Raw genomic sequence first — 16,003 nt, forward strand, 5'->3', positions numbered from 1 at the left:
AACTTACTCCCCCCTTCTATACACTGAAGAACTATTTTCTACAAATTGGTGTATGTTTATCCAAATCAGCCTAACGGTGTATCCAAAAAGAGTTAAGAAATTTACATACGGGTGGTATGTTTATTAACCTGGGTCGATTTGAATTGACGAAAGTTAACCGATATCGCGCCATCGATTTTTCGATAGGATTCGGGCTCAGGAAAAAAAGTTCCACTACGCATACCCAAAAAAATAATTTTCGAACCTGCGAAATAAAATGGCGAAAGGTTCAATTTTTCGACCAAAACAATCGCCAAAACCCAACAAATATATATTTTTTTTTTTTTTGAAAATACTGTTGTAAAAACGATGGCGATAACAGTTTTTTGAAAAAAAAAATAGTTTTTGGGTTTTGGGGAGTGTCTTGGTCGAAAAATTGACCCTTCCGCCATTTTTTTTCGCAGGCTCGAAATATTTTTTTGGGTATGCGTAGTGGAACTTTTTTTCCTGAGCCCAAATCCTATCGAAAAATCGATGGCGCGATATCCGTTAATAAATCACCCAGCAAGTCTTTTACCCCCATTCGCAGCGCTACTGCATTTCCTCAATGATAGGCCCGGCACATAAGATTTTTGATGCAGCATGCTGACAGATAAGTAGAGCGCATGTATTTTTATGGAGCATGTATTTTGCTACATGTAAAGCATAAGAAGAAAAATTTGGCATTTGTTTTGGCTATGAGTGCTTTCGCAAGTGAAATTATTTTTCCTACTCGTTGGTGCTTTTGCAATGATTTTTACAATGGAAAACTGTATTTTAACAAATCAAGTATTTTTCTTGTATAGTGAGAATGTTTATAACAGTGCCTCGCCAAGTGCCAGTGCCAAGTCTGAAGTTGAAGGCCATAATTTAACAAATATTTAACAGGGCGTTGAGGAAATGTATCTTATTTGTCATGTGGACGAATTTAACTACCAGTTGCGTAATCCCCACGTTAAAGAGGCAGTCCAGAAATAGGCCCTTAGTTTTTGATTTATATAAATGACGAATTGTTTATTATCAACGAGGCACATATCCATTTTAAAATTTTTCACCAGGCACAAAAAAAGTTAACGCAACAATTAATCGAATAGGGTAAGAGAGGATTTGTGGCGTTTCAACAATATATATGTGCTAATAAAAAGTATATTTTGCATTAAAAATATCATTTCGGGCCAAATGTGGACATGTGACATTTTAATAATAAACATTATTGATATTAGTGCACCAGAATTACAAAACTATGATAAAACTTATTTAATTTTTCATTCCTCCCAACAGATAATAGTAGCATACCTGAAGATCAAACGCGAAAGCGTGAAATACGTTTACAAAAAAACCGCGAAGCAGCACGAGAATGTCGACGTAAAAAGAAAGAGTACATCAAGTGCCTGGAAAATCGTGTAGCCGTACTTGAAAATCAGAATAAAGCGCTCATTGAAGAATTAAAATCACTGAAAGAGCTCTATTGTCAAACGAAGATCGAGTGAGAAAGGCACGATGATGATGATGATGATGAAGATGACGATAACAACGATGCGGTTGGGACGGAAGTTGCTACGGCATTGACCTCTAGTGATGAAAAAGATGGGGGAAAAACGTTCAGCAATTGATGATTTGGTGACTGCTGACGATGCTAGGTCACATATTGCTCACATTAATACAAATTATAAAACTGTTATTTCTCGCAGTGTTGTCAACGATTGATATATAGATAAGAAAGTAGATGCACCTGTTGTTATTGTTGCATTAAATAGACAAGTTGAAGAAGCTGAATATGTTGAATTATGCTAGCAACAACAGAAACAACCAAAACTATTAAAATAACAATTGTGCATACTGGGGATTCTGCTGCTGCTGTCGCCAATGCCAACGTCACCGCCGGTACCGTTGTTTTTGTGCCCTCCGCTGGATCTACCACAAATGTTTAACCTGATTTGGCGAAAACTTAGCTTTATGCTAAATTTTCGACTGAACTAAAAAAATTTTTTGAAGAAAAACAAAAATTAAACGTTAAAAAAAAAGATGCCAACAAACCTGGCAGTTGAAGAGAAAATAATTTTTGTAATTAAATTTATAACTTTCTATTAAAAAGAAAACAAATTGTGAGATATATGTAGGTTATGCATTTTAATTGTATGAATGCAATTCAGTTAAGTACATATGTAATGATAATGGAGTAATTAATATCTAGAAAAAATTAGTTATGGATGAAATTAAGCCAGCGAAAGCTGACAAAATTTAGCTGAACAACTTTTCAGCGAGTGAACTTGTACCGTTTTGAAATCGGTGAATTTTATTTTGTATACAAATAGCTAGCAAAAGCAGCAAATGAATATAGAACTAGTTTTTGTGAAAGAAATGTTTAAATACAATTTGAAAATGCGAATCCATTTTATAAAAAAAAGCGGCCAATGTTAGGTTACAACTTTTCTTGCGCCTTCTCATGGAGTTGTAGCATAGAATAGCATTTTTGCTAAAACGTGATTATGTGTTTCAACCCTACATAAAGCAAAATTCGAAATAATGCAAGCTTAAAAAAACAAGCATAACCCTCGTTATTTTGTACGCATTGATGTCTTATTATAAGTATCTATATATGGCGTATTCCATCCCATTTCGACCAATTTTGAACCCGACCCCTTTAGAATTGGCTGAAAGTTTTTCTTCTTTTTCTAGCTTACGAAAGACGTTTTTCAGAATTTTTTTGAAATTTTTTCATGCAACTCAAAAAAAGTTATCAATTTTTAAAAAAAACACCGTTTTTGTTTTCAAAATGCTATATTTTTTTCAAAAATTGACCTTTTGGGATCTTTTTTTTTTTAATTTGTTTTTAAATGTACTTTTCGGAAAAAATACAAAAAAATTTTTGAAGTTTTTTTTTCAATTAAATAAAAAAAAAATTATCGGCCCACTCCGGGATTAGTGGGGATGATTGCAGAATTGATTGGTTCTTTATGAGAAAAAAAAAAAAAAAATGGCGAAATTCGAAAAATCTCGAAAAACTGAAAAATTACAAAAAAAAAACTTTAAAATTTTTTTTGTATTTTTTCCGAAAAGTACAATTGAAAACAAATTAAAAAAAAAGATCCCAAACGGTTAATTTTTGAAAAAGTTATAGCATTTTGAAAACAAAAACGGTGTTTTTTTTAAATTAAAAATTCATAACTTTTTTTGAGTTGGATGAAAAAATTTGAAAAAATTCTTAAAAACGTCTTTCGTAAGCTAGAAAAAGAAGAAAAACTTTCAGCCAATTCTAAAGGGGTCAGGTTCAAAATTGGTCGAAATGGGATGGAATACCCCATATACATTCACACAGACGAACGACGATCATGAATCCTGTACTCAAAGAACAATACCCTAAACTTGCAGAAGAGGAATGCACACTCCATAGGGAAACGCGAGTCACTCTAGCTAAACTTCGATCTCGATACTGTAACAGGTTAATCTCTTACCTATCCAGAATCAACCCCGACATACAAAACATATATATCCTGCTTGTAACGTGTTCCCACATGACACCAACCATCTCTTCAACTGTATTGTGCAACCAACGCCTCTAACACCCCTCTCATTATGGTCCACTCCTGTTGAAACAGCAAGTTTCCTTGGACTCCCGTTAGAGGATATTGATGACAATTGGATGGGGCGAAGCACTGCTACAACAACAACAACAACGATCATCCTCGCTTTGTAGTTTACATTTTGATAGTTTGTGTAGTACTAATCTTATTTATAATGCTGTGTTAGTGGTGTTGCCATACCGCGCTGATAACAGCTCTAAAGTCTTAAAGTGTATTTTTTGAATTTCCATATGTTAAACTTAATGACTTTAGCCTTGACTATAAGCCATGCGATTTTCATAAGAATTTAGCTGCCACACTTAAACAATAAACAAAATATCGACAAAGAAGCACGCCAAAGCCGACTTAGTCAAGTTAGATGGTTTTATTAAACCAAGTTTGTATTTTATACATAGTACATACATACAAATTAGAGTTAAATTTAATTCAACATATTTATTTCGAGTATTGAGTTTTAGGTGACTTTTCCAAACATGGATAATGGAATGATTCAATATAAGAAGCTTTTTGTGTATACGCTTCGATTGCATGATTCTAAATGTTACAATTCTAATACCGTTTTCACACCGAAACTTAATCTAATCACAATTTTATTTAATGAAATAATTAAGTTTCCCTTTTCATACAGGACCTTTTGCTTCATTAAACGAACATCTGTCAGCAGCCCCAAAAAATATTTCGTGTTTAAAAAAAAATTTTAATGGAAAGCAGCCGTTTCCTTCTTAACTATAAATACAATCAAAATATAATGCATGCGCAACTACCCATAGATGTTGCACCTAACGAAATATGTACAAATTTTCGAAAAGGCCATATTATCTTTTGCAGTAAATGCAGCGAAAATTAAATTTTGAATTTTTTCGTCGTTTTCTATTTGTCGTAAATTATTGAAAATAATTTATTTTTGATTGTCATTTGTTACATTGACAATAAAAGTCGAAGCACCTAGCAAAATCGACTAGATTTTTCACTCGATTCAATAAAGCAATAATGAGATAATTAAGAATTTGTATTTTGTATGGAAGATTGAGTTCGATTAGGGCTTTAATGCGGAAAACTTGACTAATTATTTCATTAAGCCTCTGTGTGATATTGGCATAAGGCTGTTGTGATCACAGAAATTTTCAAAGGAAAACCCGAAAGCTAGGATCAATGGATCAGCTAACTATTTTTTAAGCGCATATAAATCTGTACTTAAATTTTGTTTGGGCCACTTAGCGCATAACTTTATCTGCACTTATGATTTAATGATAGTGATAAAATGAGTACAACCTGCTTAATTTTAGTACACATTATACCCAATTGCATTGTATGTAAATGTAAATATACGTTATACAACAATATATCAACATTATCTCTCCACCGCTAATCGCGTTATTTACCATTACCAAAACATTACACCACTACTATACACACGTGCCGATAAGATTTTTTTTAAATGCAAGCGCAGAGGAATAAAAAACAACTAATAATTGGCCCTATAACCGATAACGGGTCTAAAAGGTATGGCAACCTTATTTGCCATCGGAAGATTTCCAATTGTAATTTCTAAATTTACTGATTGCTTCTGCCAGAGCTTTAAAAATTGAAAGAGAAACACAAATGGAGAGTGGTAAACTTCAGAGGCTTACTAATTCGTTAGAAAAACTAAGAGCTGTTTTTATAAAGGTATACGTTTAAAAACATCATCGACTGAGTTAAAAAAAGATAAAAGGTTTTGCCATTAAAAGAATTCATTTCTTTTTTAAATAAAAAGCAATTATCGCTATGAAACTAACTTCATGGCCCATTCAAAATTCTTTACACAATTAGTGTGAATGAGCTGATAAGTCAAAAATTAAGAATTGAATATTCGGAACGTGTGGTTACGGTATTATTGGACCACTCCCATGAAAATCATTTTGTGAGTGATTCTTGTATAATTTATCTCAAACAGCCAGTTCGAAAATCGGACAGCTTGCACATAAAAATAGGAGTGATAATTTTTCTTACTTTAAAATTTAAATCAAAAGATGTGAATATATGCACATTAGGGTGGGTCAAATTTATTGTTGAAAAGGCACACCCAGTTTCTGAATCTATGGGTCATACTGAATAATATTGTCCATGGGAACCTAGGTCTGAAATAATTTTTGAGCCTCCCTAATACATGAAAACAAATGTCAAATTCGGATTCGGATTGGGATATAAAATTTTCTAACAAAATTAGGGAGACTCGAAATTCATTTCAGACCTATGGTCCCATGGACAATATTACTCAGTATGACCAATAGACTCAGAAACTGGATGCGCACCTGACGTTTTTTCCCCATTTTTCCCCCATGCAATTTGACCCGCCCTAATGTACATACATTTCCTAGATATTCAAAAGCTGAATGTTGAAAAGTTGTGAAAATAGTGCAATCTTAAATTCACCGACCCCTAACATTGGTCGATTTTATGTAGAATGGCCCGCATATGTGTACATAAGGGTGTTTCAAAAATACTTTTTCCGCAAGAAAAAGGTTCATACATCTTGCAACACCCATAAGTACATATAAACATGCGAATAAAAACAACAACAAATATTATTACAAATTTCACCATTTTTCATTTTTATTTTTTTATATTTGTCAAAAAACTTCAATTAATAAATTTATGCAAACCAATTTCGAAAAAGTTTTCAAAAGGATTAAAAAATTTGAGAAGTTTCTGAAAATTAAATTTACAAGTTTGCTTAAAATTTTAAGGAACTTTTTGAGTTTTCAATTTTGCAGTCCAATACAAGTTTGAAGTCGCTCAAAATTCGTATTGATGTTGAACAACGCGTTTTTCATTTTATTTTTATATTTTATATTGCAAAGGCAAGACTTGAAATTTGCCTAGCAGCATACTAAAAAAGTTTCCTAAAGATCTAAATAGAAATTTGGCAATTTTCAATTTAAAAACATCTAATTTTTTCCAAATTGTTTTTGAACTTGGTTTAATTAATTTTCGCTGAACAAATCATGGTTTTTTTAAACGAATGAAAATAAAAAAGAGAAAATTACTAATACAATTTACGCATACCTATGTAAGTCCAACTTACTTAAAATTTTATCTGCTATTTAATTGTAAAAAAGAAACAATAGCATAAGAGAGAGCGTAAAAAAGAATGGCGAATGCTTTTTTGATACTTTGGCTCTTTATAAAATGAAAATAAAAACTATATCTTAACATAAAAAACGAGAACTTAAATAAATTAATTTATTTAAATATAAATAAGTAATATTCTAAGAATATAATGAAAAAGTTTTAAAGTGTTTATAAAAATTACAAATAATAATAGAGAAGAAATATGTAAATTAAAATAATATACTTAATTGATTACACATGTGTGTGTATTTTTTCTATTGTTATGTATGTATGTATATCTATTTGTGAGAAAAACAAAAAGTAATTTGTGAATAATACCACAATAGACCAATGATAAAGCAAAAAAATAAAATATACACGAAAAATAAAAACCGCATGAACTAGTCACCTGTTTTTCGGGTATGCGCTACACAAAGCAGCTACATATGTGGTACTACATACATATATGTACTAATTACATACATACATACATATGTACATATCGATGGCTTCGTGAGCAAACTTGCCAAGTCCGTTATTTTAAATTTTTTCAGGGGGACAAAAAACCTCCTAAATCTGTTTACTATTAATATTTTGTGAATCTAAAAATGCAGTTTCTTTTTCAATTTGTCTTGTTTAAATAATATGAGCACTTTTGGGACTTGGCACATCATATATATTCACCCTTTTTGTTCGGGTGAACTTTTTCCGCCTATCAGCGATTTCGGGCGAACAAAAGTTCACTTCGAAACAGCTGATGCTCTATTATGAATTCGCAGTGAACCAATAATTTACTTGCAATTATGTAAATTTTGTAAACAAGCAAAAATAGAGTTAAAAATTTATATAAAATGTTTAGCATTGCACTTAGGTTGGTATTGATTGAGCGCGAGGAGAAGCGAGAATGTGGAAGCGATTTGGAGGCAATTAAGGGACTGTTCTAACCTTTCGAAGATAAATAATCCACTGTAAGTTAAAAATAACTATTTTCAGCACTTTGGAATAAAAAGTAAACTTTTTTTCAATTATTTTTCGGCAATAATACAGGCTAAAGAAGTCGGCATTCAAATATTTGCTAGATATTCTTACCAACTCCTCGCCACCGTTGAAGCAAAAATTTGGAGTTCCACGAATTGTAAAATTGAGCGCTTGTCTTCGTTTTTTAGCAGGTGGAGGACATCAAAAAGTCGTTGGAAAGGACCATGAAGTGGGTCTTAGCCAGTCTTGTTTCAGTGAGGTACTTTAAGACGTGCTGAACATTTAGGGACCGTGGCTTTGGCCACAATGGATAACGTGGCCGACTTTAGAAGGGCAACGTCAAATTGCATTTTTAGACGCCTTCGTTCGTACACAATTTTTTTGGTTATTTCATACCTAGAAAAAGATACGTTGTCATAAAATATAGAACTTACATACTTAGCAATAAAGGAATTTTACTTTACCAAAGCTATTTAGACATAAGGTAAGCTGCTTTCAGAAGTCCGGCACTTTTTCCCGATCATCTTGTCAAGCAGCATTTACGATTGTGCATTATTTATTGATTTACTCCAATTAATAAAAGTACATATAATTATAAGAATATCAAATTTCAAAACAAAAAATTACTTACATTTTGTTTTTCTCTTGTTCGCCTGTAAAATATAAGTGAATAAATTTGGGTTTCCCCGTTATTCATTTCGCCCGAACAAAGAGTTGCCGAAAGGTGAAATCTTTTTCGAACACGAAAAATTGTTTCGCCACCCTCTGCGATAGGGTGAACAAAAACTGTGAATATTTTCGGGTGAAAATAAAACTCGCGATAAGGGTGATTATTTCTAATTTCTATTTTTGGTCCCTTTTTCGCTCTTATTTGGAATCCAAATATATAAATAAAGTTTTGGTTGTAAAGATGGAGATTCGGGCTATAAACGAGCTTTGGGCAATTTTGGTCGTAGTGCTTTTGTTTAGCTATATTTTATTAAAATAATTTGTTAAAAATAAACGATTGTGAGCACACAAAGAAATCTATTTGTACTATGGTACTAATTTGAGTATTTGCACTGCAGCAGTTGCTACCAAATGGCAGCGCAAGCTGTAAGTTTTAATTGATTGATAGAACAGCTGATTTCTGTTGATATTTGATAAGAGAGTTTTATATTGGTTGCGCAAGATGCGCACGGGTCCCGGCTCGTTTTCTATAAAGCCTTCTCTCATAAATTTTTATACCCAAGGTATATTTTTAGACTTGGGTATTATAAATTTTATTAGATAAAGGTACAACATAAGGCATAAAAGATACGAAATAGATATTTACTACCTTATATTAAAATTATCAGTATCGAATACGATTTTGATGGCGACATTTCCGTCCGTTAACAGGATGACAGAGCAAAACTGAAATATCCTTATGAGATTTGGTATACTGGCTTATCTGGACCCAAAAAAGATTGGTATAGAAAATAGATGAAATCGAACTACAGCCGCGCCCACTTTTTTAATATCAAAAATTTCGAAACATGAGAAAATGTCGTTAATTCATTACAAAAGACCCTTAAAGTGACCTTTTGAAGAAATACAGATATTGAAATTTGCCACGCGGTTTGTCTTTGCTATTATATATTTTAAACTTTGTGAAAATTAACAGAATCGGTTGATGACCACGCCCACTTAAAAAAAGGTCGAAATTTCGAAAAACGGAAAAATTTGATTTTGTGATTAAACTTTATCATGTGGTTTGATGACCGTATGACGAAAGATATAAATGTTAAAATTTTGGAAAATAGAAGAAGACAATTTAAAAGTTTTGCCAGCTGTAAATTGAAAGCTGCTGAAGATATCATGTTGAAATTTGACAAAGCAAAGGTTGCTTTCCTCGAAAAAAGTGTACAAAAGTTAATCAAAACTGGTAAAAAAAAAATCTAAGAATCAATTGATATATGTATGTATGTGTTTTCTTGCTTTGTTCCTTTAATGGTCAACTAGTTTAAATATGCTAGTCCCTACTCATCGAATTACAAGCAAAATTGAATGTGCAATTTCTTTTCTTTCACTCACTGAAGCTCTTATATTGTAAGAGTTTTGGTTCACACGAGAAAAAATGACTCGTTGCGTTATACATAATTCACCCTTTTACCAAATTTTTGCAAAGCTCTGTTTAACAAGGGCTACAATTTTAGTATAAGCAAATAAACGTGTTTTTTTTACCAAAATGCAAAAAAATGATTTTCAAATGCAATATATTGTAACGAATTTTGGGAAATTCCGCTTATTTGAAACCTTCTGCTAACGTTCGAATCGCTAAACTGTTGAATAAATCACTCCAATATTCAGTGTTACAAACTGGGCTTTATTTAGATTACTTTGGGAGTAGTACTTCACAATTATACTTCACAACCAATAGCGTGCTTAAATCAAAACTGATTAATCATTTCTCAGCTTGGCTGCTTTTATACTCTCTGTTGCCTCGTCCGCATATTTCTACTAAGGTCTAGACGTTTCGCCTTCTAGAACTGCTGTATCTCCTGCTTGGTAATTGAGCTACATACATATATGCGTGGGTATGTGTGACTAACAACTTCGGCTGATTACTACATCTTCGTTGCCTTGTAAATAAGTGTGGCTAGCTTTAATGTGTACATGTACATAAGAGTGGCTGCTTCATGTTTTTGTTGTTGCGTTATTATTACCTAGCCTAGTGATGTCAACATTCGCCACAATATAAAGCACGAGCTACTTGGTACTTAGGACAGGGTTTTTAGTGCGAGTTTAAACTACAGTTTTGGTTAACTAGAGTTTAACCTTGCCACTTTGTTCTATAACATAAAATTCTGCTGCGCATTTCAGCTTAAGCGGCCGAAGTGGCTGGGTTAAACTATAGGCAACTTTAACTGTAGTTTAAACTCGCACTGAAAAACCAGGCATTAGTGTTTAAAATTTATCTGTTAGTTACTTTCTTACGAAGGTAAAGTAATAATAAAAGTATGTGAATCACTCCCAGTTCATTTCGTTAGCATATCAAGCAATTAACAATTCTAAAGAGCAGGGCAATATATAAAAAGTATTGTCAGAAGTATTGTTAATTGAAGCGAAAAGCAAAAATCGTATTGAATTCTAGCAACAAAATTTACAAATCTAGTGATAAGTTGCTTTCAGGTGGACATAGCGCGTATTTTTTTCTTAAATATGAAAGCTTCTTATACCTAGCACGTTTGCATAACACTGCATAATAATATGTAAAAGTGACATGATAGTAACTTTCTTTTTGTAAAATGATGTGTTTTTAGTTTTTCTACCTAACTGCATTGAAATCTCAATTTTCATAAAAAGTGGACTTGACAGGTTTGCCCACGAAACCAGGGATGTGTGCATTCAACAAATTTCGAAACGAACACATTTATGTATACTTATTATTATTTTTTTTAAGTTTAGTTACACTTAAAAATGTAAATTATTTTATAATACATTATTACAAAGATTTTTGTTATTACTGTCTTAAATTTAATTAAATAAAGAAAAAATAAACAAATGATGCTTAAAGGCATTAAACAAATCAAATAAAGTCCTGTCAATTGTTTTATTAAACATAGTGCGTCTAGAGGCGGACTTAGGAAAATTACTCATACTAAAAGTTTATTTCAACACCTATTACAAAGAGGATATATCCTTGACATTTGGTGTCGAAGATCAGATATGGGAGATAACTACTTGTAAAGTCGTAGTTTTCGAAATACAGTCGAACATCCGTAACTCGAACTTCTATAACTCGGATTATCTATAACTCGAACGAAATCGGGTAGCAATAGCATTATGAGAGTAAATTACATACAATTCTTCTTCCGTAACTCGAACTTCCACAACTCGAAGTTCTCTATAAATAGGGGATTCCCCGAAACACAATTAAATTCAAAAGAAAAGAGCATATTGTTTTGAATTTAATTTTGTTTCGGGGGACAATTCTTTCAGAACATTGAGTTTATATTTGCAAACAAATGACTCTACAACCAATGAGCATTATAAAACTTTGAACATATCATTTCATTGAAAATAACAAAAAAAAAAAGTAAATTTTCAGTCACTAATTTCAGAATATTTTACAGCATTTTAACTGGTTTTTATATCTTTCTGTAAAATACTTTTTTAAATCAAAAATATGTACGCTTTCATTATTTAATACAAGCATGCATCATAAAAGGTTTGTTTTTATCAAAAAAAAAAAAAAGGTTCTATAACTCTAAGTCTCCGTAAGTCGAAGATTTTTGTGGGACTATACGGATTCGAGTTATGGAAGTTCGACTGTATAACACACTGGATCATACTTATAACAAATTCACATCTATTGAAAACATTATCGAAACGATTCTCAATTTAAAAAAGTCAATTATGACTTGAAAATATTTCCAATCTTTTTCCTTTAAGGGTTGGAATCGTAACATCCAATATCGTAACACTCGTCACGCAAAAACATGTTTTTCGGATTACAACATGCTTGATGGTACTACTGGTGTAGTTGATAAGGCCCGGCGTCAAAATCCCAAGAAACATTTAGGTTAGAGAACGATTAGAGAACGAAACGAATTCTAACGTATTTGTCTGAGGTCTGGTTTTTCAGTACAAGTTCAACTCAGTTTGTCAGTTAAACTACGCTTAACCTTATTCTGCAGTTGTTCAGTCTACTTTAACTGAAGTTTAAGCTGAGCTTAAGCAGCCGATCTGGCAGAGTTAAACTCTAGTTAACCTATCGGTGATTTGCGCTCGTTCGAAATGGCGTCGAATATACCCAACAAAAATTTGGGCTTGAGTACTATTAGAGCTCATGTTGATAACTAGCATACTTCTATCTCAAGAGTTGTTTCGAAACAGTGGCTCAACTCGAGAATCATACCGTACTCAGCAAAAGAGGCAAGTTTTTATAAAGCAAAAAATGCTATTACTTAAGTTGAAAAAATGATAGTTCCCCACTTGTGGTTATTTAACTGGACTCAAGTGTAAGATACGATTACTACAGTATTTTCACGAAAATAAAATATGAATAATTTATTTTTGATTAATTACGCTTCATTACTGCTATCAATCAGTTGTTTATTTCTAACAATAAATAGTTGTTGGCTTTGGTGGTACCACCTTAGATATTTTTTGTCAACTTCACCGCAACTCGATATCCAATGTAGGATATAAACTGGAGAAACGTGTTAAGTATTCATTTGAGAACTGTACATTTCTCAAATTCTCTCAAAATAATAATGGATAATAATTTGAAAATGCTAATGACGTTGAAGATCAACTATAAATTTCTCAAAGGTTGAATAGTGTTTGGAGAATGAAGTTGGATATCAACTTGAGACCTATATGGTTTAAGAATAACTAGATAATGATGTTGGATATCATCTCCGGAACTATTTTGCTGGAGAAATATCTTTTAAATGTTTGTTGGGTAAACAAAATCCAGCTGTTGTATCTACAAATTATCTAGATAATAAAAAACCAATGCTGCCGTACAAAAAAACCTACCTCAAAGGCGACCTTAAACTGTGACTGAAAAACTGCTCAGTAGTTTTACTGGAGTTTGAATTTGACTAGAGTTTAAGCCGACTTAGTTTAAGCTTAGCTTAAAGGGGACTTTGATTTGACTTTCTCTATGGAAAGGGTTAGAATTGTAATCGAATTCTAACGTCGAGCTCTAATTGGTTTCTAATGTCAATTTTAAATTGATACGCAATTTAAATCAATTATTTCAAATCAATTAAATTTTCACTGTTTTCTTATTTCAAATAGTTTTAATGGGTTATAAGCTTAAATACTTAATATAAATATAATTCAAAGGCTTCTAATAATTCAAACCCAAATTTTCGCTGGCACTTATTTCTTCAGTGGGCAGGTTTTCTTCATAATACCAGTCAAATAGCATATCAACAGTTTCCTCACTTTCCCTCTTTAACTTTTTTTATTCATTTTTACTTGCTAATTTTAATTGTTATAAATGAAAAGCTGATTTTGCAACTAAATTCATTTTTCGCATAACCTGTACAAATATAGAAAACTGCGACAACATCGCATTTGTAGTGTTTCTCAAATCGCTCACTAAATAATCGAATTCTAATGAACTTCTCTAACCTGGTTTTATATTAGAGAAGCATTAGAGAACTACATTAGAAATCTAATGTAAAATCACAATGTTTCTCTAACGTTTGAAATTGTGTTTGCTGGGTATAGTTAAGGAGGAAACATAATATAGAATTTTTTTGGCCGTTAATGAATGAATATGTTTTTGTTTTAATTTATTTCACTCAATATTTCGAATTCATATTCATTTGCTTTATTTAAAACCGGCCTTGAGCTCATTCAAATTTTAAAATAGTATATTTTCTAAAAGCGTAATATTTTTTTGGGGCTGCTGCCAGATGTTCGTTTAATGAAGCAAGTAGCCCTGTGTGAAAAGGAAAACTCAATTATTTAATTGAACAAAATCGTGAATCTATTAAGTTTCTGTGTGATTTGACACTTTGGTCTATATAAGGCATGCAACGGAAGTGAGTTTACCGAAACCGAATTGTAAGCTAGAAAAATCTTTTGTCGGAACCGGAATCGGAAGTGTAAGCATGGTAAACCCTGCGTTACTAGTTTAAAGCGGACGACGAATAAATCAAATCACAAATAAACACCCCTATTCTGCATTTCGACTTGGATTGGAATTTTTTCGATATGGCAATTTTGGTATTCTGTGTTCCAATCTCTTTCGATCCAACTTCGAATCGTTCGATTTTGTGTATTCTGCATTTCGATCGTAGTTCCGTTTTTCTAAGTTGCAAATTAGTTGGCGGAAAAATATTTTTTTTTTATTTTTTTATTAATTTATAACAGAATTTTAACAAAAATGTAAGTAAAACTTGTTAAGAAACGTAAAAGGCTTGATGATGACTGTTTTTTATATGTTTCCAGGTCAAAACCAACGTCGATGTCTCACATTTGGGCGAACTTTTCAAAACCACCTACATATCACAAATATGAACCGACTTTAATCATTTTGGTTCAGAAATTTTTGTAATTGAATTCTGAAGAGACTTACATCGCCTGATTTTTAAAATTAATTACAAAATAAAAAAAAAAAAAAAAAAACAATTTTGCAAAATGTTCTTTAAAAAATTGTTTAAACAAATTAATTTTACAAAACGTATGTCATTATTAGCAAAACCTACTGTCTCTTAAAGTGTATATCATTCTCTTAAGTATTGAGCAAAAATTGTGTGTCACGAAAATGATACATAAATACGTATTATAATATAAAGTTCTGCAAAGAATAGGCTAATTTGCAACAAATTGTTTAATAAACAAATTAATTTGAAGAATCAAGCGATGTGAGTCTCTTCAGAATTCAATTACGAAAATTTATGTGTAAACATTGTTGCAATCGGTTGATTTTTCGTACCTGTAAGTGGTTTTGAATGAAATTAGTGCTTAATCCCCAATGTGTGTCGAAGTCCTTGGACGTATTTGCCCTGCAAAAGTATCTAACACATACTTGAAAGCATCCTTATTAAGTCGAAAGTTTTTTTAACCTAAATAAGAAAATAAGTCATTAAACGTTACCACTTTTAAGTTCAATTTCTTACAATTCGTCACTCATATCAAATGGATTACACAAATCTCGCAATATTTGCCTTTCCATTCTCGCCTGGCAGTTTTCGTATGCGTTGCTTTCCAACTCCATAAATAATGCCGCGGCTATTGATTCCATTATAATAGACAGCTATAATTTGTGTCTGTTCGTTGGGTCCAGTTATATGCCAAAGCAAGCTGCCGGAGTAGAGAAAGGTGAAAAGCGAAAACGTAAACAATCCTTGCGGAAAGAATAAGTAAATATTTATAAAGTATTTTAGGCCAGTGTAATGAAATTAGCATCCATAAAATTCAGAAAATGTCAACTATATTCATGCAGGAATCCGTTTTAATAAAACTTGGTGGCCGCGGCAGGAAATTGGCCAAAAGAACGACAAAAGCACACTTACAATTATGAAAGCACTTCATTCAAAAAAATATAACACTGCGGCAATATATTCTATTGCTTTTATTTGTACAAAATGGCTTGGATAATAAAATATAAACGTTTTTCAGTGTTTTTTACAAATTTTCCTCAATTTATTTTGTTCCAGTTTTCACACATTCCGTACAGACAGCTGACTTCGAAAAATCATTTGCTCTTCGTCTTCTCATTACGATTCCGTCGTAATGCAGAATACCCAACTTCGACTTAAGCGGAGCGTAGAACGGGAACGTAATCGAAATGCAGAATAGGGGTGAAAATATAAATGCGATATGATTTGTTTTATATTTAT

The 16,003-nt window shown here is 32.1% G+C and overlaps 1 protein-coding gene and 1 long non-coding RNA gene across 12 annotated transcripts in view; one reads left to right on the forward strand and one right to left on the reverse strand.

The window, feature by feature from the left end:
• Window positions 1-11,232, forward strand: part of CrebB (Cyclic-AMP response element binding protein B) — an 84,749-nt gene extending 73,517 nt beyond the window's left edge. For 9 of the 10 annotated variants that reach the window (XM_067783729.1, XM_067783725.1, XM_067783731.1 and 6 more), the window contains one exon: window positions 1,300-11,232. In XM_067783729.1, coding sequence (XP_067639830.1) covers window positions 1,300-1,508 — 209 coding nt within the window. In that variant the 3' untranslated portion in view covers window positions 1,509-11,232. The remainder of the gene's footprint in view (window positions 1-1,299) is intronic. The other variant, XR_010953016.1, reaches the window with a different exon arrangement.
• A 3,203-nt stretch (window positions 11,233-14,435) lies between these two features.
• On the reverse strand, window positions 14,436-15,801 carry LOC137248326 (uncharacterized). Of its 2 annotated transcripts, none has more exons than XR_010952154.1 (3): window positions 15,677-15,801; window positions 15,281-15,464; window positions 14,436-15,226 (listed from the first exon to the last, which is right to left on the reverse strand). It is a non-coding gene; the product is annotated as an uncharacterized lncRNA (long non-coding RNA). The 2 variants fall into 2 exon arrangements; XR_010952153.1 differs by lacking the exon at window positions 15,677-15,801 and having other exon boundaries at window positions 14,436-14,659; window positions 15,097-15,226; window positions 15,281-15,614.
• Between the last annotated feature and the right edge of the window lie 202 nt (window positions 15,802-16,003).

The sequence above is a fragment of the Eurosta solidaginis genome, chromosome 4 (genome assembly GCF_040869045.1).
Source record: "Eurosta solidaginis isolate ZX-2024a chromosome 4, ASM4086904v1, whole genome shotgun sequence".
NCBI classification, from domain to species: domain Eukaryota; kingdom Metazoa; phylum Arthropoda; class Insecta; order Diptera; family Tephritidae; genus Eurosta; species Eurosta solidaginis.